At 40.7% G+C, this 23,576-nt stretch overlaps 2 protein-coding genes across 2 annotated transcripts; both read right to left on the bottom strand.

Annotated features, from left to right (window-relative positions):
• Positions 1 to 1,502: 1,502 nt before the first annotated feature.
• Positions 1,503 to 13,088, bottom strand: LOC146626617 (eukaryotic translation initiation factor 3 subunit C-like). Its single transcript, XM_085360684.1, has 23 exons — positions 12,984 to 13,088; positions 9,670 to 9,784; positions 9,513 to 9,578; positions 9,226 to 9,415; positions 9,008 to 9,133; positions 8,723 to 8,777; positions 8,028 to 8,137; positions 7,748 to 7,908; positions 7,496 to 7,631; positions 7,108 to 7,211; positions 6,769 to 6,910; positions 6,447 to 6,572; positions 6,196 to 6,289; positions 5,808 to 5,995; positions 5,408 to 5,668; positions 3,695 to 3,886; positions 3,129 to 3,300; positions 2,889 to 3,048; positions 2,733 to 2,798; positions 2,506 to 2,593; positions 2,196 to 2,361; positions 2,028 to 2,069; positions 1,503 to 1,823 (listed from the first exon to the last, which is right to left on the bottom strand). Exons 2-23 carry the CDS (start codon positions 9,762 to 9,764, stop codon positions 1,747 to 1,749), a joined length of 2,817 nt encoding a protein of 938 aa, XP_085216810.1. The 5' UTR covers positions 9,765 to 9,784; positions 12,984 to 13,088; the 3' UTR covers positions 1,503 to 1,746.
• Positions 13,089 to 13,951: 863 nt separating this feature from the next.
• Positions 13,952 to 19,281, bottom strand: LOC146626616 (uncharacterized). Its single transcript, XM_085360683.1, has 7 exons — positions 16,430 to 19,281; positions 16,213 to 16,258; positions 15,900 to 16,049; positions 15,325 to 15,414; positions 15,065 to 15,184; positions 14,235 to 14,306; positions 13,952 to 14,001 (listed from the first exon to the last, which is right to left on the bottom strand). Exons 1-7 carry the CDS (start codon positions 19,172 to 19,174, stop codon positions 13,952 to 13,954), a joined length of 3,273 nt encoding a protein of 1,090 aa, XP_085216809.1. The 5' UTR covers positions 19,175 to 19,281.
• Between the last annotated feature and the right edge of the window lie 4,295 nt (positions 19,282 to 23,576).

Raw genomic sequence — 23,576 nt, 5'->3', positions numbered from 1 at the left:
AATTTGTTTCTCTTTTCATGTATATCCTACTGCTAAGATGGGTGATTGAAAAAGAAAAACAACTATTTTTATAATGCAAAAAATATTTTTTTTTGGCGTTTGTAAACTCAGTCTCCTCAGTCAGGGTCAAAACTGTAGCTCTGACTGTGCCTGAGGTGATTATAAAAGGGAGACCATACCAAAGTGATGTCAGTTTGTATAGAAGTATAGAAAACATAGTTAGGGATTACATTATTTTAAAAACAGGCACAACTGTAATTGAATATTTATGGAGAAAACGGAGAGAAGCACAATAAGCCAACTTTGACTACATGAAGCAAATTTAATGAGTGTAGATGCAATTTTTTATTTTTAAATAAAAAGTGATTCTTTTTAACAAAGATGGTCTCTGGATCTGGAACACATATCAATGTTACCTGAAGGCAACTATCTCTATTTCTCTTCTCATTTTATCATCAAATATCAGACACTTTGTTACTTTCACTGGCAGTTAATGGTTTTAATTATAATTCTTTGTGTCTGTGGTTAAATTCTGTGGTTATCAGGACTCCAGGTCTCTCCTCTTAGACGCGCTGTCTCTATCCAAGAATGAGTGTTTCTGTTTGGGTGTCAAGCTGGTGAGAGGAGCCTACATGGACAAAGAGAGAAAACTAGCGATGAAAGAGGGTCACCAGGACCCCATCCATCAGAGCTGGGAGGACACCAATGACAGGCTGGTAAGACAGAACGAAAACCTCCGGAGTATAACAATCGCCAATCATTTTTGATCTTGATTCGACTCTTGATACATTTCACGTCTGCTTGAACAGTTATAACGGATGCCTTGATGTGATGCTGGACGTCATGTCGCAGGAACCTGAGCGGTACAGGTTCATAGTGGCCACTCACAACGAGGAGTCAGTGAGACGAGCTGTGACACGCTGAGACAGCAACGTAATCGAGGTGGTATTTGATGTACAGAAAATCAAAAGATTGCTTTCATATACTTTAATGTATGAAATGCTTATCAAATTTCACAAAAAAGGAAAACATGATGCTCAGAATTTTCTGTAACCTACAGGTGAGGATTTATAAAACTAGACTTAAGCAACAGATCCAAACTTCTCTACAGACTAAGCTGCTTTTGCAAGATTTTTGTTTAAAGCATAATCGAAATGCTTTTTTCCGGTTTTTATATAATAAATATAATTTCACACACACACACACAGTCCTCTTTATAGAGCCTCTGTAGCTTTAGTTAGCAGACAGACTGCATGTCTTTTCTTGTGAATTAAAGTATTGTACTTGTCCAAAGCATTGTACAAAATGCAATGACTTATATGTAGGCAACAAAAGATGTACCACTTTTTAATTCACCCTCAATCCACTGATAAGCATCTTAAAGCAGGTGGACTGAGACTGATTTTAATGATATGCTTTTAGTTTTCCATACATGTACTGAATTTATATTATCACTGCAAAAAAAACCCCAAACAAAAATCAAACAAAACACAACACTGTTTAATATTTATTTATTAATCTGTTAAAATAATAAAACTCCAGATTTATTCCAAGAAATTGACAGAAATGTAATATCACATTCTGCCGTTGCTGACACAAAGCAATGCTAACTGACATAGAAACAGCAGCAAAACAGTTTCATTGAGGGAGCACGGCCAAGAGCCAAACTCACAAAATGAGGTACTGATGTTGTCTTGGAATGAAGACCAGCTCTGCTGTAAAAACTGAAATCCACAAACTTCAAGCTCAGTAATTTCCTTGATTTTGATTCCTGTAACCGCCTCTCTGGTAACCAGACTGCTTCTGCTGGTAAGATTTCCCATCTGCGGTTGTACAAAGACAACAATCATCTCATTAGTGTTCACACAAATTCACTAAACTACAAGAAAAGAAGAAAAAAAACAAACCACAAAGGTGTAATACTGATGGATGAATTTAAAATAGCATCTACTGCTGAAAAGAGAACCCAACCCACATCTACCTCATTGACATAAAACAGGAAACGACCTCAGTGAAATTTAACATACCTCTCTGGTAGGATTGCTTCTGTTGGTAGCCACCTTTCTGATCTGTATGACAAATGAAAGCTAATTATCATCTAATAGCAAAAGTTGGAAAATAAATGGTTCAGAAAGGTTAGAAATAAGTTCCAGATTTAACGATCCCTAAGTACTGTGAGAACATGATGAACTTACCCCTGTTGAAGTAACCGCCATAGATGCCCTGTTTCAGGTCAGATACGCGCTCGTTGTTCTCCACCAAGTTGCCCAGTTTCTCTGCCAGCTTCAGAGCCATGTTCTGCAGAGACGTTGGCTCAGTGCGGTGCATCATCACCGTCTGTGTGGGCTGGTCGAGTGACGCCTGTTGGGAAGAGAAAAATGGGGGGATCCAAATTAAAGGCATATAAAAAGTAATCACAAATATAAACACTCTCAAATATAAAAGCCCCCATGAGACTGCTGTGTCTATATTTTCAGTCCACAGAACAGAAACGTCGAGTCCTACCATCAGCTCCTCGTTGATGATCATCTTGCTGATTATGCTGTGGACTGTGGGCATCTCCAATTCAAACATCTCAGACAGCGTAGCCATGCTGAAGGACAGACAAGCGTAGTAAAATTAAGGTTTGGCAGAACAGTGACCGATCATCTTTGGTCTGTGGGGAAGCTGCAGTGGTCTACAGAAATCTGTGGTTTAGTAAAGACTGATGAAACTAATACATCTGTGCTCACCTGATGGAGTCGTATACACTGCTGTAGGTGAACAGATAGGTCCTCAGTGACTCTTCTTGGATTTTCCTATTAAAAAAACAAAACATAAGGACGTCTAAGTGGGATTATCACACTGGTGAATGAACCAAGTGATGAACAGGGGCAGTGTATGCTAACCTGACGAGCATCTCGCGTACTTTCTGGATCTCAGGGAACAGGTCCCAAACCTTACTGTTCATCTTCTCATTGATGATGAAAGAGTGGCAGGTACGCCAGTCTCCCATCTTCATGGCTTTGCTGGCTGCCACCACGTGCTCCCTCATGCTCTCTGGGGGTCCTGGAGGACAAATAAAGCTGTGGTTATCCTCTGTGGATGAAACTTCCTGCTACAACGAGCTCTCGTGATGCGTTTCGTACCTAGCAGGGGCTGTCTCTCCCCGACCCTGAGCTGGTGGTGGAACTGCTTGCTGATCATCCGGCGGCGGGCATCAAACTCATGGGCGGCCATGTAGGGTATTTCCAGCAGCATGGCTGACACCAGGTACACACACTCCAGCAGCTCCAGGTTGATGTGCATGTGGAACGGCACCTATTAGGGAGGATAAACGTCACGATGCATGTGTGTATCATCTAATGGATGTCTGACACATCAGTGTTTTAAAAATAAAGACCCAAACATTTGTCGTTTCATTACAGCCTTGATTTCACACTATTGTGGACACAGGCAGCTGGAGACACCATGGAATAGTTGGCACATTAATGTGAGGTCAAGGCCCATTTAGGGAAAAAACAAAAAAGTAACTAGTCACCAAGTGCACATGAACAATTGTATGAAATCTTCTGGAAATCTGTCCTGCAGCTGTGAGAGAGGGGCCCAAAAATTCACTCACTCACAGAGTAAATCCAGGTTACAAGCAGGTCAACACTGACAGAGACACCAACATGTTAGTTAGAGTTAACTGCTCTGGTCAGACAGCACTTACTTGTCTTCGCTTTTCAATCTTCTCCTGCTCTGCATTCCTCTCCTGCATGTTCCTCATGAGCAGACCTTGACCCAGCAGCTCCTTGGCACGGCCAGAGGACTGAATGTCCAGCAGTGCATTGTGGGCATCTTTAATCATGCCCTGCCTAAATGCACAAATGCCAAGTTGGACCATTGTTCTGTTGTACAGGATCTGGTAGGAGGAGGGGAAAACGGTTAAAACAGGCGATCTGTATATACAACTAATAGTTAGAGTCAGAACACGTTCATATTATCTAAATAACTCTCAAATGTTTGAAGTTTTTCAGTCCGGCTTTAAGCCGTTTCATAACACAGAGACAGCTCTCATAAAGGTTATGAACGATATTCTGGTAGCGACGGACTGCGGTAAACACGTAGTGCTTATACTTCTAGATATGACTGCTGCATTCGACACAGTGGATCACGACCTGCTGATCTCTCGATTACAGCATTGTGTGGGCATTTCTGTCTTGGCACTCCTGTGGATAAAATCATATTTCTCAAACAGGAGCTTCTGTGTTAAGTTGGGTTCATCATCGTCCTCTGTGGCCCCTCTGCCATGGGGTGTACCACAGGGATCTATTCTTGGGCCATTACCGTTTTCGTTGTATCTCCTGGCACTGGGTGCAATCTTTCGTAAACACAAAGTCTCATTTCATCTATATGCTGATGATTGCCAGCTTTATTTTTCTTTCAGTCGTTCTGATAGCTCCACAATTAGACTCCTGCTTGATTGCCTTAGCGATTTTAAGTCATGGATGGCTCTAAACTTCTTTAAATTTTAATGAACGTAAAACGGAAGCAATTCTGTTTGGCCCGAATCGTTCCTCTGATATCCCTGATGTTGACCTTGCTGCTCTGACCCCTCACCTGAAGAGCTCGATTACCAATCGTGGGTTAAAAATCGACTCTGCACTTACTTTTGATGGCCACGGGAATGGGGTGGTGAAATCATCATTCTATCAACTCAGGCGTCTGTCGAAGGTTAAACCTTTTCTTTCAAGGCGTGACTTGGAGACTGTTATCCATGCGTTTATAACCTAATAATAGGGGTTGGACTGGGCACTCTGACACGCCTGCAGCTAGTACAGAATGCTGCGGCATGGTTTTATCTGGTAGAAGGAAATTTGAGCACATTACTCTGGTTTGGGGTTCCCTTCACTGGCTTCCAATTGAATTTAGGATTCATTTTAAATTTCTTTTATTGGTTTTTAAATCCTTAAATGGTCTGGCACCTGCATATGTCTCATTTGCTGAAGCCCTATGTCCCCACTCGTTCGCTCCGGTCAGCTGAGCAGCCGTTACTCCAAGTCCCCAAATCACGGCTGAAACTGAGAGGAGACCGAGCGTCTCTATCGTGGCTCCAAAGCGTTGGAATAATCTTCCTCGAAGATTATTATTATATTATATTATTATTATTATATTAATAATCAACATCAGTGCTGGTTTTTAAATCCAGATTAAAAATGCATTTTTATTCGCTGGCTTTTGACTCAGTGGTTAACTGACTTGTATTTACTTATACTTATTGTTTTTGCTATGTTTATTATTTTATCGTATTTATTATTCTTATTGTATCTCTTATATTTCTATTGTTCAGCACTTTGGTCAGCCTTGTGTGTTTTTAAAGTGCTATATAAATAAACTATGATGATGACGATGATATGAAGAAATAATGATTACGAGTGCCTACCTGTACAGGTGGGTCAGCGTGTTGGATGTTGTCCTGCAGGTGACTCATCAGCATCAGGTCACGTGCCTGGTACCAGCGTGAGTGCAGAGCATGGTGATATATGTGGCAGAGGATAGCACAGGTACGGATACGGTCGGTGCGATCCTTGGCGTAGATGAACTTGCAGAGGCGGTCCATGATCACAGCGCTGTCCTCTCCCTCGCTCTCCTCCTTGTTCTCCTCCTTGTTCTCCTCCTTGTTCTCCTCCTGGTCCTGCTCGGACTACACAACAGAAAAACACTTCAGCACACCATTTTACACCTTATGCATAACATTTCATTAAACATCATAAAAATAGCATCATGATGCAGATGTTTGTCAAGAAAAGAAAGTTCTGATTCTGCACAGTGCCGTCTCTCACCTTGGTCTCTCCCTGCAGGCCCAGGCTGCGTCTGTGAGCTTTGTAGTCAAACTTGTAGTAGGTGTGCATGATTCTGCGCAGGTAGACACGGCAAATTTCTTCTGTGGAGCCTTTGTTCTCCATGTAGGTGAGCAGCCGGTCAACGATGCCACAAACCCTGCCCTCATCTTTGAGATTGTCAACGTATTCTGAAGGAAGATTTTAAAAAAAAAGAGAGGAAAGAATAAGCAAAATACATCCATGTGAGCAGCAAATACAGCAATACAAATTTCAAGGGTGATGTAAATCCCACATTTTAGATTGCAACCCGTTAATCCACATTTACAGTCCTAACACATTCACCCTCACAGCAGTTAATAATCGTCACTCAGGTTTTGGCACCACTCACCCTGAGAGTGGGGATCAGTGTTCTGCATGATCTTTGTAAATTCTTCATCCATCCTTTCTACCAGGGTTAAGATGCATCCGCGCACCCTGAAAGGCTAACAAATACACACAAAGAAATGAATACCAGCCCATAGTTCACAAGACAGTTGATACAAATGCAGACAGTTCAACAGCTATGTGAGTGTTTTATTAGTCTAAACTGCTTTCTTTCTTTAAGTCCACAGATTGCTTGGGGTGGATGAGTGGGATCACCTGATCGGAGACGGCCAGATTCTCGCTGTCCTCTGCGATGTTCTCTCCAATGAAGATGTTGTTGTGCTCAAAGAGAATGTCCAGCAGCTCATCTATACAATCCAGACACTTTTTCCACATGTCAGGCTAAAAAAGGAGACAAGCCAGAAGAACCATAACTCAGGAACTCATTCTTTTCAATCCAAAATGTTAAACAGCACAAATAATTTTTGTGATGACTTGCAATTTTAAGATATTTCATGTAACATGAAACACTACAGTAAATCACAGGAACCCTTTTGGTTTTGTTGATACTGTAAGAATTAAAAGCAGTGTCACTCACTTTCATGAAGGCTGCCAGGTTGGGGTTGTAGTCGTACAAGGAGGCAATAATGTTGAACTTGATCTTGACCAGGATACCTTGGCCCAAGTTATTCTCTGCAGCGATGGCTGCCAGAGCATGAAATAGCTCAATTTGAGCCGCCCTGTCAGTGAGGGAGGAGAAAAAAGAAAAAAAGGAGTCAGGATTTGTTCAGGAGAAGAATTTCTCTGAAATTCATATACTGGACATACTTCCACATGACACGCCTGGTTTTACATTGACTGGATATCAACAGTCGTGTGAATACGTAACTTTTTTTAAATATATATTTTTAAGCTTTAGTGATAAATGCAGTCGTACCTGTCTGTTCCCTTTTTGCCTCTTGCTTGCAGGATCTCATTCAGCTTCTTCACCACCACCGCTGTGTTGATCTCGGTGCCTTTAGCAAACATTTTGGGTTTCTCCTGAATGGTCGCAATGGGGGAAAAAACAAACAAACTTAAAATTAAAAATACAAACAACGTGTTGAATAAACTCTTAGAGGCAAGTTTTTCTTTTTACAGTCATTGATTTTGTTAAATTAGCCAGACAATTGCATGTTGATTTTATCACTGTCATTACTATAAATGAACACGTCGGCACTGAAACACAAACAAGCTAAACTAAAATAAGAAGCAGCACCGGTGCATCTATTCTTGTCCGGCCGGCATCAAGTCCAAACAGTTTTATGTTACCATCTGTTCTTTACCTTAACCAGAGGTACTCCTCTGTTAACCTTCTCCCAGCCTCCTTCCTCCTCAGCCTCCTCCTCAATTTGTTCTTTCTGTTTGGGCTTCTTCTTCCTCTCCTCCTTCCTGACTCCAGGCTTTTCAGTGTCCTGGGACCTGAGGACAGACGCAGTGTTTGGTAACAACACATTCACTCTACATGACTCTCTCTGCAGTAAAATTTGACTTAAAATCTAAAAAAGTGTCTGAACAGATATTCAAAGTATTTAGACCTTTTAACTTTGAGGAAGGTCACAAGACGCTTCCTCTTTAAGGCATTTTCTTCTTCCTTATCAGAGGTTTCACTCCTGCTGTCTGAGTCGCTTGGGCTCCAGTCTCCATCATCATCATCATCATCATCATCATCATCTTCATCAGAAGAAGAGGACTTATCCTTTTGAGAGAAGGGAAAAACTCAAAATCTTAGCTCAGGCATCCTCTCAAATAAACTGTGCAAGTATTTTGTCTTTCCCACCAGATCTTTTGCTGTAGTTTAGTTAAATGACCTCTTACCTCAGATTCCTTGGCAGTCTGAGAACGGTCGGTGGCTTCTGAAGGCGCCTCAGGCTTTTTCTTCAAGAAGGACTTTGATGACACCTCTCCTTCACTGTCAGAGGACGAGCCTTGTGGACCAAAAAGACAAATATCAGACGATGCTGGCTCCTTTCCCCTCAGCACCAACACACATTGATCATCTCATCATTTGCAGCTAATCTTTGTACAGCACGTGAAAATGTGACTGACTGAAGCACAGAATGAAGTAATGAAAGGGGGCAAAAAACTCTTAAACTGAGTTTTTAAGTAATAATGTACAAAGTAAACTTCATAATTTACGTAAAACATTCTAAACTTCATTAGTTATAACTGATTAATCTGCTGCTGGAGTTTCTTCTGAGTAGATTAAAAACAGTCAAAAGTTTCAACCGAACAAACTTTTAAAATCAGCTTAGTTTTTACAGTTAAACTTCAGATTCTGTATAATATATGTATAATGTATAATATATCATGGAGCTGGACCTTCAACAGTCCTTTTTAATAAGCCCATTTTCACTGGCAGCCTACAGGTTGATGTACAAGAATGATTGATCACTCATGATGAGACTTGACACGTGCACTACACATAGACACATTTCACCTATGCCCCTATTGAATCCTATGCTTTCCGGGTTGAATCCTTTACACATAACCTGTATAAACAACCAGCTCACCAGAGTCCTCTGGCTCCTTCTCCTCCTCCTCCTCATCTGCAGACTCCTGTGGATTCTAGCAGGGAGAGAGAGACAAGACATTCTGATAACTGCTTTTTTTAAGGCTGAAATTCGTATAAATTCTAATACACCAGATTAAATAACACCAGAAGGAAGCTGCTCAGCACATTGACAGTCTTTTGACCACAGAACAGATCTGATGAGACCTAAGTTTACACCCCCCCCCCCCCAGAGATTCATACAATGCATAGAAAATAAACATGAAGATTTAGTCTTTGACTTTACCTCCTTGTATGCTGCTATTTCTGACTCAAAGTCTCTGTTGTACTTGCGGATCTTCTGACGCAGGGTGCTGAGAGCTTTTGCATTGTTCTTGTTCATCTTCTTCTTCCCCTCTTTATCCTCCCAAAGCTGTAAAAATAATGTTAAGTATTTGATTAGGACAAACACAATGACAATTAAATCATTAAATTGCAGTTTAATTTTTTGTCCAAGCTACTAACCTGGTTCAAGTAGTCCTCCAAGTCAGCCAGAAGGCGGATATAGAAGGGAGGAATACCCTCTTTATCCACTATATTCTTGCTTTTAAGGAAGGCTCGACAAAGCTGCTCAAACTCCTCCAGACACTTGGACATGTCTCGAATCTTCATAGCGTTGCGGATAGTCTTTATGAGGTTCGTCAACTCTTCAAACCTAAGATTCAAGAATAAATTTAGTCAAAAGAAAGAAAAAAGGGGCAAAATTTTGTATAGACTTTAAAGTTGTGACCTTTTAAAAATACCACACCAACCTTTTATCTTTGGCGCTGCGCACCACTCTTTTTGTGTCCTCCTCATCGTCGCTAAGAAGCAGCGACCTGTGAAAACCAAGTGCACAAGTCAGATCTTTACAGGAAGAACAATGTATGTGATGAGTTTGTGATGAGATTTATTCCAAGTTTCACTTACTGCTTGAAAGTGGCTCCGGGTGCTTTATCAGTGATCTCATCGTCAGATGAGGACTCCTCTGACTCACTGTCAGACCTGGCAAAGAATCGAGACATTGCTGAAGGATGCTGTCAATCTGTAGAGAAATACAAAGTAATGAGTGGTATTACAGAGATGCAGCTCCAGATTCTACGTGTGGTATACCAGCACATATTCAGCTGACAAAGATATTCACTGTCAAACAGATGTGTGCCAAACTTGTTTTTCAGGAGCCACTACCAACAAACCAGCAAATACACACTGAATATTTCGTCCTTGACATTTGTGAGGTTACCTTAAACACAAAGTCTTCTTACTCTTCAACAATAAAACATTAACTGTCTTGAGTTTACCTGGTGATATTCTCATGCACGAGGCGATATTCTCACGAGGCGACTGCGAAAACGGCAAATAAACGTCACCACGCAAATGTTGTTTACAGGACAAGAATCAATGATCTGGGGAATCATGTCTTCATTGTTGTTCCCCTCGTACATTTTATTATTCCAATTTCAGCATTTTCGCCCCACAAATAAAGCATGCAGTTTGCTTTGTGTGCACTCAAATGGAGTCGAGCCAACTAGCATCACCTGTGGCCAAGTGCCATAGCCTACAGTCAGATCAACTTCTGACACATCTGCACCTGGCTCTATTACCATGTTTGAATTATAATTTTATGCACAATATAATTGTAACTTTCACTGTTTTTTGTTCTTGTGGATCTCGCAAATAAACCTTTAAACTAAATAAAATGGTACCAAAATTAAATTAGCACTCCTATTGTTCATAATGATTTTAATATTTTTTTCCATAACAAAGAAATATGTCTCCAGCAAACATTACACATTAATCCTTGACTGGTGTTGCAACATCACATCCTCTTATCATAGTCTCATAGTGTTTTCTCTGAAAAACATTTGAAATGATGGGATAACTGATTAGCACAGCTAGCGAGAACTGTTTGGTTAATTTAACAAACATTTGTGAGGAGATAGGACATACAGTAAATGTACAGCAGTTAGACAATAATTAGTAAGCAATAGAGTCAGTGTGATTAAGTAGACCTTGTGAAAGTGAGTAACTCTTGTGTGCCAGTTGGTGTGTCATGTGTTTTGGAGTTTTTAGGTGAGTTCATTTTAAAACGTCAACTTTCTAAGTTAAGAATATTCATAAGTTAATTTCCCCAAATTACATATGACCTCTATTTTGTAGCTGGATCCACTGACGTATCACATAGTAGCTGGAGCAGTCTCAAATGGAGAACAGCTCACTGCTGCCACCTGTGGCCAACTGCCATAGCCTACAACCAGATTACATCTGTAATCGCTCTCTGCACAAGAAAAGTCAACACACACTGTGCGGTACCACTCTCCACAGCAGGTGCATTCAATCTGAAAGAAAAACTATGTTGTCAGAGTAATTTATCTAAAGTCAGGTTGCTGAATGAAGTTACTGCAGATAAGGCTTTTCCTTAGCTGTGGATCGCTCAATGTGTTCTGCATCCTCAGCTTCTTCTGTGCTCCTAGGTGTAAGCCCTCAACTTTCTTAGTGTTCAAGTTGAACATTGTACATTTAGTCATTGGTGTTGAAGTAATCAAACAGTCTGCCTTTAAATCCAGGGTGTCATCCAAATTGAAACACTTGGCTTTGAGGTTCACCGTACCAAAGCTTTGACGGTTTAAAGAATCGGAGAGCCCGCCCACCACAGGCAGACCTGAAAGATCTTTAGTCTCACAGCTGCCACTGCCAGAAGCGTCATCATGGGTTTCAACCTCCTTGCCACTATGGTCCTTGGCATCTGTGTCACATTATGCTTTGATAGATCGGGACGACTTCAGAATTGTTGTCTTTAGGGCTGGTGGTTAGATTACTGACTTCAGGTGTGGAGGGCTTGTCTGAAGACCTCGGGCGGATGTTGCACGAGCTTGTTTCTGACAAAGTTATGGTGCCATTGGGCCTGGAGGTATTGTGGTGACTGTCATTTGGGTTCACCTCTGATAAAGTTATTGTTCCATTTGGCTTGGAAACACTTTGGTGACCGTCACATGAGCTCATTTCTGTCAGTTATTGTGCTATTAGGCTTTGAAGCAATTTGGCTACTTTCACTCTGGACCGTTTCCAACAAAGTTATTGTGCCACTCTTCTTGGAAGGTGGTTGAGAATCAAAAGTGTTGTTCTTGAGGTCTTCCCCTAATACAGTGCTGCCACTGCATTTATGCAGAGGATGCAAATGGAGCACATTGCCTTACAGATGAGCAATTTTGATGTGGGATGTTTCAGTGGTGCCAAAAGCTGCCGGACCTGAAGTTCCTGTCCCAGCTTTGGTGCAGCTTACAATAAATGGAGGAAGATCAGGTGTCTTATTCTGAGAGTAGGAAACTGAAGCAGTAGTATTTAAATCATTAGACATGCTCAGATTAGCGGCCTGCATGACATTAAATGTCCCATTCCCAGAGTTTGATGCTTTTGCTGGTTTATCGGTAGCGGCTCCTGAAAAGCAAGTTTGCCACACATCTGTTTGACCATCACCAGTCAATCTGAAACACTGGTGTTGTGCCAAAAACTGATTGCCTGCCAAAAACTGATTTCCAATGTTTCCGTGTATTTTTTATGTGTAATATAGTTAGGTATGTTGCTAAAAAGACTTTGGTGAACAGGTATTACAAAGGAGTTATATATAAAATTTAAAAAAATACCCGTTTCTCAAGTATCATTATAACTGTGTTATTGTACTTACATTATAATCAATCAAGTCCCTTTTGTCCACTTAAAATATGTTTACAGAACTATTGTTGTATTTGTTGCAATCTCAGCTGTCCTCTTGGCCAGATTACTCTTAAAAGAGGCATTTTTAAAGTCAACAAGAATTTTTTTTAACTGCGAAAATACAGGATTTATAAAAGTCATTGCCAAAAACTGATTGCGGCTTCTACCTTGTTAGAGGAATGTTGTTTGTCGCTCAAGATGACTTGATATCATTCATGAGTGATACATTTGATATATGTTTCACATATTATAGACCAACAAGTTATTTATAGCAGTTTAAATATAGGCAGTTTTTAAACTTAAATGTTTTAATTATTTTCCAGAAAAACGTCCACCGGCCTTATAGTGCTGACACTTAAATGCGTCTATACCGCAGAATATTAGCCTAATGCTAGCAAACAGACTGGATTACAGTCGACAAAAGAAATGAAAACCAAGTTGCAGTTGGGCTTACACGCCTTACCCAGAATGCTTTCACGGCAAATAAACGAAAATACAAAAAAGTCGCACACTTAGTGAATTAAACTCACCTACAACCTAGTAAAAGTTATTCCGCGGTGTTTAGTTTGAGCTGTTTAAAAATCCAGTTTTCTTGTCGAAGGAAAAGAAAATGCGTGCAGCACTCTTACCGGGCAATTTCGTCAGAACAGGAAGTACTCTGATGATCAACAACGTGAATAGTCCGCAGCACTGAAGGCTCTCCGCTCACAGCGCCACTCAGCGGCTGAAACAGTGCATTTAAAAATCCCATTCTGTTGTTCTCACGGGAGTTTGGAGAAAAAAAACGAATCGTTGGTCTCCACTTTTTCCTTAGCTGGTTCACCACTGCTTCCGAGGAAAGGGATTACACCAGCAAAACTGGACAAAAGTAACAGTGAAAGCATTACATACGGGTAAAGTTTTAACAACTCTACCTTTATATAATATTGTATTGGAAAACCTTGCTTTTAAATCGCAGTGCATGGTAAATATTTGCCTACACCGTATTCTTGTATTTATGGAGATATACCAGTGTGTTGAATAACCTGAGATAAAGATATCCAAAGTCACAGGGTTTCACTGGAAATTCAATATTTTTAACAATAGAATATTAATCTATTATACAATATTTAATTTCAGTGGTGGAATGCCAGTAGCTATGCGTGTTGAATATGCTGATGTTTTATTTATACCCGGCAGCTTGACAATGAGTATCAGTATTTGAGTACAGTAATTCTAAATCGCAAAGACTGAAATTTCCAAATACTGAAAAAAAGGTGTTCAAATGTGTCCTCCCAGCAAAGCACTCTCCAAAGTGTTAGACCAACCAAATGAAAGACCAACACATATTATTAAATTTATTAGAGTTGAAAATAAACAGTGTAATGTTAAACACACAAACAGACAAAATCTCATCCTCACTGCAAAATAGAAAAAAACAAAAAACATTTCTACTTTAGTGAGTAAATTATTTTACGTAATTATTAACATTTAAAAACAGCAGATATGCTTTAAAGTATTAACACCGGGATTTCACTGGGACATCTTGTTTAGTGTATTTCAGCAACTCTAGAAGAGAAAAAGAGGAAAACTTAATTATGTTCCTACAATAAAAGATTGCTTGTGTAACATAAATAACATAACCAAAAAGGAAAAAAAAAAGAGGATCACTTGATAATACTGAGTATATGATATGATTTGATTGAGTAAAGTCCAAATTCTTCAAGTTGTAATGTCTCCTGACTTCTTAATAATTTCTACAATTTAGACCCATATAACCACAGTAACAGGCCATCTGATACCTTCTTTCAGCCTTGTGTTTTCTTCTGATATCAGTTTAAGTTGTTCTTCAAGCTCAGCACATTTTGCGCAACCTGAAAAACAGTTTGCATCATTAATTAAAGAGGACAAATGGGAAATTGTAACGCCCACAATTTACAGTCTATGCTAATTATTTTCACCATTGTCTTTAAATAGCAATTGATATACTGGGACATTGTATGAATACATAGGACTTAACAATCTTGTGTTAGTTGTTGTTGTCGTTTAATGTTCACAATTGTATGACATGAAATTAAAATCCAATTAACACATAATAATAACAACACAGAGTAAAAGTAACCTTCAGACAACATGAACACGTGATTTTAATAAACACAAAACAACCAAATTGGTTCTGAGTACCAACAGTCCACTAGAAATTACACAGCTGAGACTTGTCTCCTCAGCACTCTCAACTTACTGTGGATTTGGGTTTTAGGTAGTGGTGCTTTATTGCTGATTCCAGGCTGTTTCAGGGGCCTGGCTCTGTTGGGAGCATTACACGCTTTTGAGGGTTCACTCATACATGCTGGCACTGCAGCCTCTTAAAGCATGAAAGCACCACAGGAGTTCACTACAGGTTACTGCGCTCGTGAAGCTGTTCAGCAGCATAAATCACATCAAACTTTGGCCAACTGCCCAACAGTTAGTGGAAAAAGCCAACAAACCCTTTGGCATATCAGGAAATCTGCACTGATTAGTTTATCTTTAGAAAACACAGTGAAGTACTGTTCTATACCTGTGACTTAGATAAAGTTCAAACCATGTCACAAGTTTCAAGTGCAGAAATTCCAGTAAATTTCCAACATACCTTCTCCTTGAGCTTTGGCCGGCAAAGCTCTCTTACTGGGCTGCTTGAGGATTGTCGCTTTGTTTGTAGCATCACTGGCAGATACTGGAGCTCCGACACTATTGCATGGATCAGAAGCATCTGCAAAGGGTGGAAAAAAGAAAAATCTACATGACTGTACACTTACACTTAGGTTTCAAGCTTCATGCAAATACCAAAAATACCAAACAAAGCTGTTAAAAAGGCTGCAATACTAGAGCATGATTTTCTTATTTATTTACCCATTTTCTTCCTCTTTGACACTAGCAAACTGTCAGCTCTGGTTAGAGGGTGCTTCTTTGCTTGTGAAGTCTTGGTCACAGGGTTAGTTGCTATGTAGACAAAAAGGAGAAACCGTTACAGAAAAATAAATGAACACATCTTTCACAAAAATCAGATACATTTCTACAGTAATTTCCTTCTCTATAAAAAGCCTGAAAGACCACAGAAGACAACTAAAGCAGATGATCACAGAATTATTTCCATGGTTAAAAACAAAACAACTTCACAACATCTACCAAAGTCCACAACACGCTGGAGGAAGTAGAGGATCATTGTCAAGACCTCCAGTCAAGAGAAGCCATTTATAAATGGAAATACAGAGAGTTTACAATGAGGTGTAAAACCACTAGTTACACTCAAGAACAAGAAGGCAATATTAAACCAGAAAACACATAGAAGTTTGGCATCAGCTGCATTTTTATCAATTTTTTCCCCCCTCGAGTATCAGAAGAAAGGCAACTTTACTGTGTATCTGAAGTGAGGGCAAATTGAAACTTTCTAATGTACAGATACAGTTTGACAAATGTGTGAGTACCTGTAGGTCCACAGAGCTTGTCGGTACTTGAAGAAATTGCTGTACTGCTTCTTGTTAAAGGTGGCCTAAGACACATAGTAGCTCTCTGGATCCCTGATGAGATTCCACTAAACTGCGATCTTTGTGAGCCACAAGCGGGCAGCTTGGATCCTGGTATTGGTACAAAGGGGAAGACAGAGATGCCCCGGACGCACCGTGCGAACACACAGATACAGTACATAGTTACACTGAGGTTATTAAACACATGATTATGGGAATAACAAAACTGGGACCTATGCAAACCTATCTAAAAACAAAGGTATACACTTCCTACCTGTTGCTGTAGCACGCAGGTTGTAGCAGGATGTTACTCCTGTGGTCTTAAATACACACACACGAAAAGAGGACGTTAACGACAGACTGTCAAGTACATGGATGTACAGCTTTTAATCAGTACAAAATAAAATGGAACAAATAATAACTAATAGGTTCAACCTGTGTTCATTTTCTCAGATGGTAATATCAACATTTTGCAAACATTTAAGTCCTACCCCCTGGGGTGCATCAGGGGCAGTGGCAGCAGTGTTTCTTGAAGCTTCAGCTTGGGTTCTTTGTCTTTTCGTAGGTAAGTTGGATGCCACTGTATTCAACCTGGCTGGAATTGAGGAATGTGACTTTGATTTCATCAGCTGAGCTCCAGCTTTTGGGGGAGGGCAAAGGGATTTAGCAGCTGGCTGTTTCAAGAATGTTTTACGGTCACAGACAAGGTTTGATGGGTCTGATGGCACCTGATCAGCTGGCTTCCTGGGACCATCTGTGTACAGCTTCTTCTGTACTGCTAGGTGTAAGCCCTCAACTTGCTCAGTGTTCAAGTTGAACATTGTACATTTAGTCATTGGTGTTGAAGTAATCAAACAGTCTGCCTTTAAATCCAGGGTGTCATCCAAATTGAAACACTTGGCTTTGAGGTTCACCGTACCAAAGCTTTGACGGTTTAAAGAATCGGAGAGCCCGCCCACCACAGGCAGACCTGAAAGATCTTTAGTCTCACAGCTACCACTGCCAGAAGCGTCATCATGGGTTTCAACCTCCTTGCCACTATGGTCCTTAGCATCTGTCGTAACATTATGCTTTGATAGATCAGGGGCAATGTCAATATTGTTGTCTTTAGGGCTGGTGGTTAGATTACTGACTTCAGGTGTGGAGGGCTTGTCTGAAGACCCCGGGCGGATGTTGCATGAGCTTGTTTCTGACAAAGTTATGGTGCCATTGGGCCTGGAGGTATTGTGGTGATCGTCACTCGGGTTCACCTCTGATAAAGTTATTGTTCCATTTGGCTTGGAAGCACTTTGGTGACCGTCACATGAGCTCATTTCTGTCAGAGTTTTTGTGCTATTAAGCTTTGAAGAAATTTGGCTACTTTCACTCTGGACCGTTTCCAACAAAGTTATTGTGTCGCTCTTCTTGGAAGGTGGTTGAGAATCAAAGGTGTTGTTCTTGAGGTCTTCCCCTAATACTGTGCTGCCACTGCTTTTATGCAGAGAATGCTTTTCAAAGGTGGCGTTCTGCACAGCAAATGGAGCACATTCCTTTAAAGATGAGCAATTTTGATTTGTGATGGGGGATGTTTCAGTGGTGCCAAAACCTGCCTGACCTGAAGTCCCATCTTTGGTGCAGCTTACATTAAATGGAGGAAGATCAAGTGTCTTATTCTGAAAGTGGGAAACTGAAGCAGTAGTATTTAAATCATGAGACACGCTCAGATCAGCGGCCTGCACGACATTAAATGTTCCATTCCCGGAGTTTGATGCTTTTGGGTTTGGCTGTGTCGCATAGTTTTTCAACTCATCGTTTACTTTGTGACAAGATTCCACAAGTTCTGAGGGGGCGTCCTTTTGACTACTACTACACTCCATATTCGATGTAGACCTTACACTCTGAGCTGACGTGTCATTGGACGAGGTTGTGTCATGTGTAACATTAGCTGGTTGACTGCTGAATGTATCATCAGGTGATGTTGAGCTCATCTTCATATTTTGTCCACTGGGCTCGTTGGCTGACTTTGCTTCATGGCTGGCAATCAGGTCTTTAATGATAGCTTCAGGTTTATCAGAAAACTCCACAGGCTCTTCCCGGATCTCTGAGGTAACTTTTTGATTAGCACTGCACTCCACATTAGAGTCTGCAGGTATGTCACTAGAAGATATTATTTCTCGAGTAACATTAGCAGGATTTTTCCCAAGTGTATCCCCTGCCGATGCTTGACTCGTCTCTATATTACATTCACTGGGCTCTGATGAAGACTTGCTATTTTCCAAAACACTTCCCATAGTAATATCCAAAGAGGTTTTTGCTGTGCTTTCCCCCACACACTTGTCGGATTGTACACTTGTACTTAGCAATTTTTCGCCCGAGATGACATCTGAACTGCTAGGCTGTGCCGCGATTTTTCCACTTTCCATTCCATTAAAAGACCTGTCGCGTTTCAAATCAAGCGGAGGAAGAGCCTGAGTCACATCCATGGAGGTGGTCTGTTCTCCTGATGATAATGGTGAATCACGTGTAACATCAAGGAGAGTAATTTCTGGCAAGAATTTGTCAAGTATCAGCCAGGGGACCGGAGCATGCTTGTTCTGAGAGGCATCAATCATTTTGACATCTGGGTCTGTAATCTCTGTTGTTGCCATATGTTGTGAAAGATCAGGAGGATGAATTTCAGGAATATTTATTTTAGGGCTTGTGCTTGCAGAAGTTGCAGGTGCGCTGTCAGGAGCAGGGGAGTCATTTCTAGTAAGCTGTATGGTAGAATCACACATAGAATCAAATAGGGTCACTTCTGGCAAGCATTCGTCACCTAGAAAGGACACAGGACCATCCATGTCACTGAATAATTGCCCAGAATAGCTACTAGGGGGATCTGAGTTTAACTGTTGGACAGAACCTTTTGTTGATTTTTGACAATCTGCTGTGGCTGCACCAAAGGAGAAAAGAGAAAGTGTCTGACGACGATTATTTTCATGTGTTGAACTTTCTGGAGATTTGTTGCCGATATTTAAGTATTTTAAAATTGGTGTCAGAGCAGACTGGAAAGAAATCCGTGACTTTGGCTTGCTGCCTGTTGGAGCAGGGGTTGAAAAGGTGCAGGTGTCAGAAAGAGGCTTGTTTTCTTCATGGGGCCATTTGAGTTTAGAAGTCCCAGCTTTAACAGTGCCCCCGGGTGGAATGTTTTCACAGCACTCATCGGCATCTGGATTTTCCCGAATGTATAAGCCTCGCCCAGTTGGTTTGTTGGCCATGGACGGTGATGCTTCTTCTCTCACAGAATAAATGAAGGGCTTCTTATTTAAAACAGAGGGCAATACTCAGACTCCACACATATTATCAGCTGTCTCAGACTCCCTGTGCCTAAAATAAGAAAACAGAGCTTGACTTCATTGGCTTATGTAGGCAACTGAATGAAAATGTCTCACTGCTGAATTATTTTACAGCTATTTTATTTATACAAACTAGATATTAAAACAGCAAAATCAAAATGCAATTTAGCACCGACAGTAACGGACGACCATGTAATCTCAACTTGTGCTGAGTTTCTAATGTTACACCCCCCAAAGGGAAAAAAAAAAAACCCATGTCAATTTATTTTAAACCAGTAAAACTAGAGATTAGGTAACGCATGCAGCAACATCATAGCTTAGGAACACAGATTTGGTTTGTAACGTAGAGTTACGGCGGTTTTAGGTTGGAAAACGTTGCTTTCCGATTGTTTATTATGTCATATTTACGATAAATAGTTATTTCATTCATGTAATGCTCGGAACACGAGATCATCTTGAACGAGCATAGCTAAAACCTTGTAACGTTTGTTAGAAGAACGGAACCAGCTCTGCTTACCTGTAAACACGAACTTCTTAGCGGATGTTTATAGATGTGAAACTGTTTTAGTCTCAACGAGATTCTGGTTTGATAAGACAAACACGGATACTACAAAATAAATATCAGCATAAACTCTGAAACGTTTATCTTGTTAACCAACGAAGCGCCTGTCTAGTTCAAAATGTCAGTTTCCTTCACGCTCATTGGATGGTTTACACCAATCATAACGCAAGGATTCTTCTTCTGTGTTTAATCGTGAATTAGCGTTCATGCACAGACGATAGCGTTACAGTGCCATCTAACGTTGTTTTGAAAACATTTCGTGACCTTTAAAGTGTGCTTAAGTGGGCTGGGCCAGTGAAACGCTCCTTTCAATCAGTGTGTAAATAAGGTTGACTACACATGTAATCCATCTTAATGTAAAAAAGGAATACAATTTCAACAGTATGTCTCAGTTTTTCTACATCATAGAAAAAAATGCAGCTATAGCAAATGAAAGAAATGTGCCAGTATGACTATTTGGGCTTAAACGAGAAGAAATACATATGTAAAATTATAGAAAAAGCTCACTGGCACCACTGTAAAAAGACAAATAACAAAAAACACCCCCCCCCCCCCCCCCCCCCAAAAAAAAAACCCCCCCAGAAATGTCTGAATGATTATATAATAGCATTTAACTGCTTCTGTCATTTAATTCCTTTTTAACCATGCACACACTGTAAAAACACATACATTTTTATAGTATAAGGAACTTCCCTGTCATTTAAACGATTAAATGTGTCACCTGATTACTTTAGTGTACTGCGGGTGAAGCTCTTTATCAGTAGGAAAAGTTGTACAAAAGTTGTCAATGCAGTGGGCTGCATTGAAGTCTTTGTCGTGGCGATTTTGGCTTCCAGACATTATGATTGATACCACTGCTCCAGGAGGTTTAAAACAGTATTCATTATAACATTGTGCGCAGCTCTCTGATCTGTTTCTTTTTAGATTCCCCTTTAGTTTTCTACACCGTGCATGATAGGTATGTCAATTCAAACTGTTCTACCATGTTTGAATAGACATTTAGGAAAAGAAATAGAGTAGGGGTTAGAAATGAGTTTATTAGGGTGGCAACTCAGGTTGAACAGTTTAGAGAAGAAATGTTTTCGTGACTGCTCATACAAGGGAACTCGTGTTTCTTTGTTTTGTTTTGTTTTTTTAAATTGAGATTAATTGTATCAACACTGTTTTCATGCAAGAAAGTTTATCTTTATTTTACAAATTACATTGAACAAGTAGGGGACATAAAGAACAATTTCTCAGTACACAAAATTAAAACCATATGTTTATTACATTCAGGTATTTGCACACAGCCATTGAGCTTCTCACTCCTTTGGTGTTTTCTTCAGTTTGGTCTTTAGCTCTGCCATCAGGGGATTTCCAAATCCTCTGTGGACACAGAAGAAAAATAAATAAATAAATTTTTAAAAAGTCAGAAACAGGACGTGTCTTTTCTGGTGACTGTTTTTTTCCCCCCCTTTTGCCATCCTTACCCGGGATGTTTTGGTGGCATCCATTTAGGCTTCTTCGGTGCCTCCTCCTCCTCCTGTGGGGGAGCGTCGTTCTTCTCCTCTGGCTTTGTTTCAGGTTCCTGTGGTAATTCCGTCATTTTAATGATACATATATATATCTTAACTTAAGTGGGAAAAAAAACCAGGTATTTAAACACTCTTAGCAGTACCTGTGACACTGTTTCCTGGGTATTTTCGTCTCTCACTGCCCGCTGTGTCTTTTTTAAAACAGGAAATCCAGCACCGAGCCCTAAGAAAAGCAAACATGTGAAATTATTTGGAAGTTGTGAAAATAACAGGATATAAAGACCAGAGAAAGTCTTAATAGACTATCAAGACTAAGATATTGGGATTCATGTATCATGAGTGACCTACCAGGGAGTTTTATTCCAATACCTATGCCTCCTAAAGGCACACCTCCAGGGAGTTTGACCGGCAAACGTGAAGATGGTGTAGGTGTGGGTGTGGGTTCCTCCGAGGGCATATGAAGCAGGGAGCGGGGATTTTTAGGTGGCCTTACACGAGGGTTCTTAACAGCAATTCGTGACCTTTGCACAGCAAAGTCCAGCACAGGGCCATCCACCTGTAATGCCCCAAAAGTCTGTTATGAACATTGTTTGATTTTAATCAAAAAATTTTTTATGCCATATAGAAACAATACCTTATTCTCATATTCGATTGTTGGCTCTTCTGCTACCTGGGCCTCGTTTAGCACAGGAAATAAGGATGAATGTGCAGGCTGTGGTCTATTCAGTGTGTCCTTCTCAGGTTCACTTTGTGAGTCACTTTCAGATTCTTCAGACTCAGCGGGTTTGAGTTCATCTGAAGAATCAGACGCGGTTACCTCAAGATGCTCCTCCTCAGCTTCTACCTTCTTGTCATGCGAAGGAGAGCTCTGTGTTGTCATTGTTGTTACATCTGCTTCTTCAACATCCTCATACGCTTTCCGTGATCCACTTTCAGTCTCTAATGTTTCAGCTCTTTCTTCTGCTTTTTCTTGAGATTCCTGGTTCAGATGTGATTGAGCTTCTATATCAGCGACCGATTCTTTCTCTGTCTCGGCTGATTCCTCTGTCAGTAAGTCCTGAGTTTGAGGCTGTCCGATAACTCCAAAGATGTCTGTGGACACGCTAGCCACCAGCTCATGGATCCCCTGGAGTGAGTCAGTGCTCGTTGATTTCAGCAGCTGAGTCTCACTACTCTGAATACACGATTCACTGAGAAACTGGTCCAAAAATCCAGACTCCACAGTTGATGAAGACATTTCTGTGTCACTTACTGCCTCAGATTCCCTACAAATGGCCTCTGCTAGTGACACTTTCTCATTCTCTGTTGATATTTCACCCTCATTTAAAGTGTCTGTTTTGGCGTCCAATAGCTGCCCTGGCTTGGGCTCTTCTTGTCTAATCTCATCAGTGTCCTCTGACATCACCGCCTCAATCCACAAGTCAAGGATTTCTTCATCAATTACGTCTTGATGTCCACTGACTGAACTGCCTTTTTCCTCTGATGACGTCACTGGCAAATCCTCTGGTCTGGGCTCGTCAGCTGTTTCAGCTACTATTATTTGTGTCTCACTTATCTCAAGTGCTCTGTGTGGCGACTGATTGTTTATCTCCTGAGTCTCAGAGTGTTGAGATATTTCCAATTCTGCATTCAGAGGAATCTCTTTGTCTCCTCTTTCTGTGATTAGCTCACCTGCAGTTTCTTTAGTTATCTGTAAATCCATTTCATTTAAGGTCTGGATTCCATTTTCTGCTTCCTCCTCTTCATCTTCACAACCCCTTCCTTCTTTTTCAATGGCTTTATCTTGCATTTCAACAGAGGTATCATCAACGGATATAGGCTCAGTTTCAGCTAAGGGTCTCACAAACCCATATTCACTCGTGTCTTCTTGTAAACTTAACGGTCTGCTGATGCTTTGATCCAACTTTATGGCTGCTAATGACTCCTGAATGACGAATCCAACCACTTCTGCTGCTGCAACCGCTTCTCTTGTTTCACCTCCTGTAGATCCTCTGCCACCATCATGCAGCCCTTCTGATCTCCTTTCAGTCTCGTCCACTAAACCAACATGTGTTCCAGTCACCTCTGTCTTCATTGAACTTGTCAGTAATTTTCCTTCTTCTTTGTCAAGTCCCGATTCTTGAATTACTCCTTCAACAAGCTTGCTCTCTGCCTCTAGTTCAAGGTCCGGTGTGCCTTCGTGCTCCTCCACAAACAAACCAAAGCTCGTCTCAGTCTCTTCTTTGCTTTCTTGTTTGTCTTCCATGGA

This window comes from Diplotaxodon limnothrissa, linkage group LG8, assembly GCF_057381915.1.
Source record: "Diplotaxodon limnothrissa isolate DT_005_m linkage group LG8, D_limnothrissa_male_GT1.1, whole genome shotgun sequence".
NCBI classification, from domain to species: domain Eukaryota; kingdom Metazoa; phylum Chordata; class Actinopteri; order Cichliformes; family Cichlidae; genus Diplotaxodon; species Diplotaxodon limnothrissa.
The sequence above is the reverse complement of the archived record's forward strand: the minus strand, read 5'-3'. Positions and strand labels throughout refer to the sequence as shown.

Bases quoted from the DNA above. Each gene is read 5' to 3' on its own strand.
- LOC146626617 (XM_085360684.1), bottom strand. From the start codon at position 9,764: ATGTCTCGATTCTTTGCCAGGTCTGACAGTGAGTCAGAGGAGTCCTCA. The intron at 7,909-8,027 runs GTAAGAGGTCAT...TTCTCTCAAAAG, and splicing joins AGACTGCCAAGGAATCTGAG to GATAAGTCCTCTTCTTCTGA. The intron at 1,824-2,027 runs GTATGTTAAATT...GTACAACCGCAG, and splicing joins GAAGCAATCCTACCAGAGAG to ATGGGAAATCTTACCAGCAG.
- LOC146626616 (XM_085360683.1), bottom strand. From the start codon at position 19,174: ATGGCCAACAAACCAACTGGGCGAGGCTTATACATTCGGGAAAATCCA. The intron at 16,259-16,429 runs GTAGGACTTAAA...TGTGTATTTAAG, and splicing joins CCCCTGATGCACCCCAGGGG to ACCACAGGAGTAACATCCTG. The intron at 15,185-15,324 runs GTAAATAAATAA...CACCCTTTGCAG, and splicing joins GTCAAAGAGGAAGAAAATGG to ATGCTTCTGATCCATGCAAT.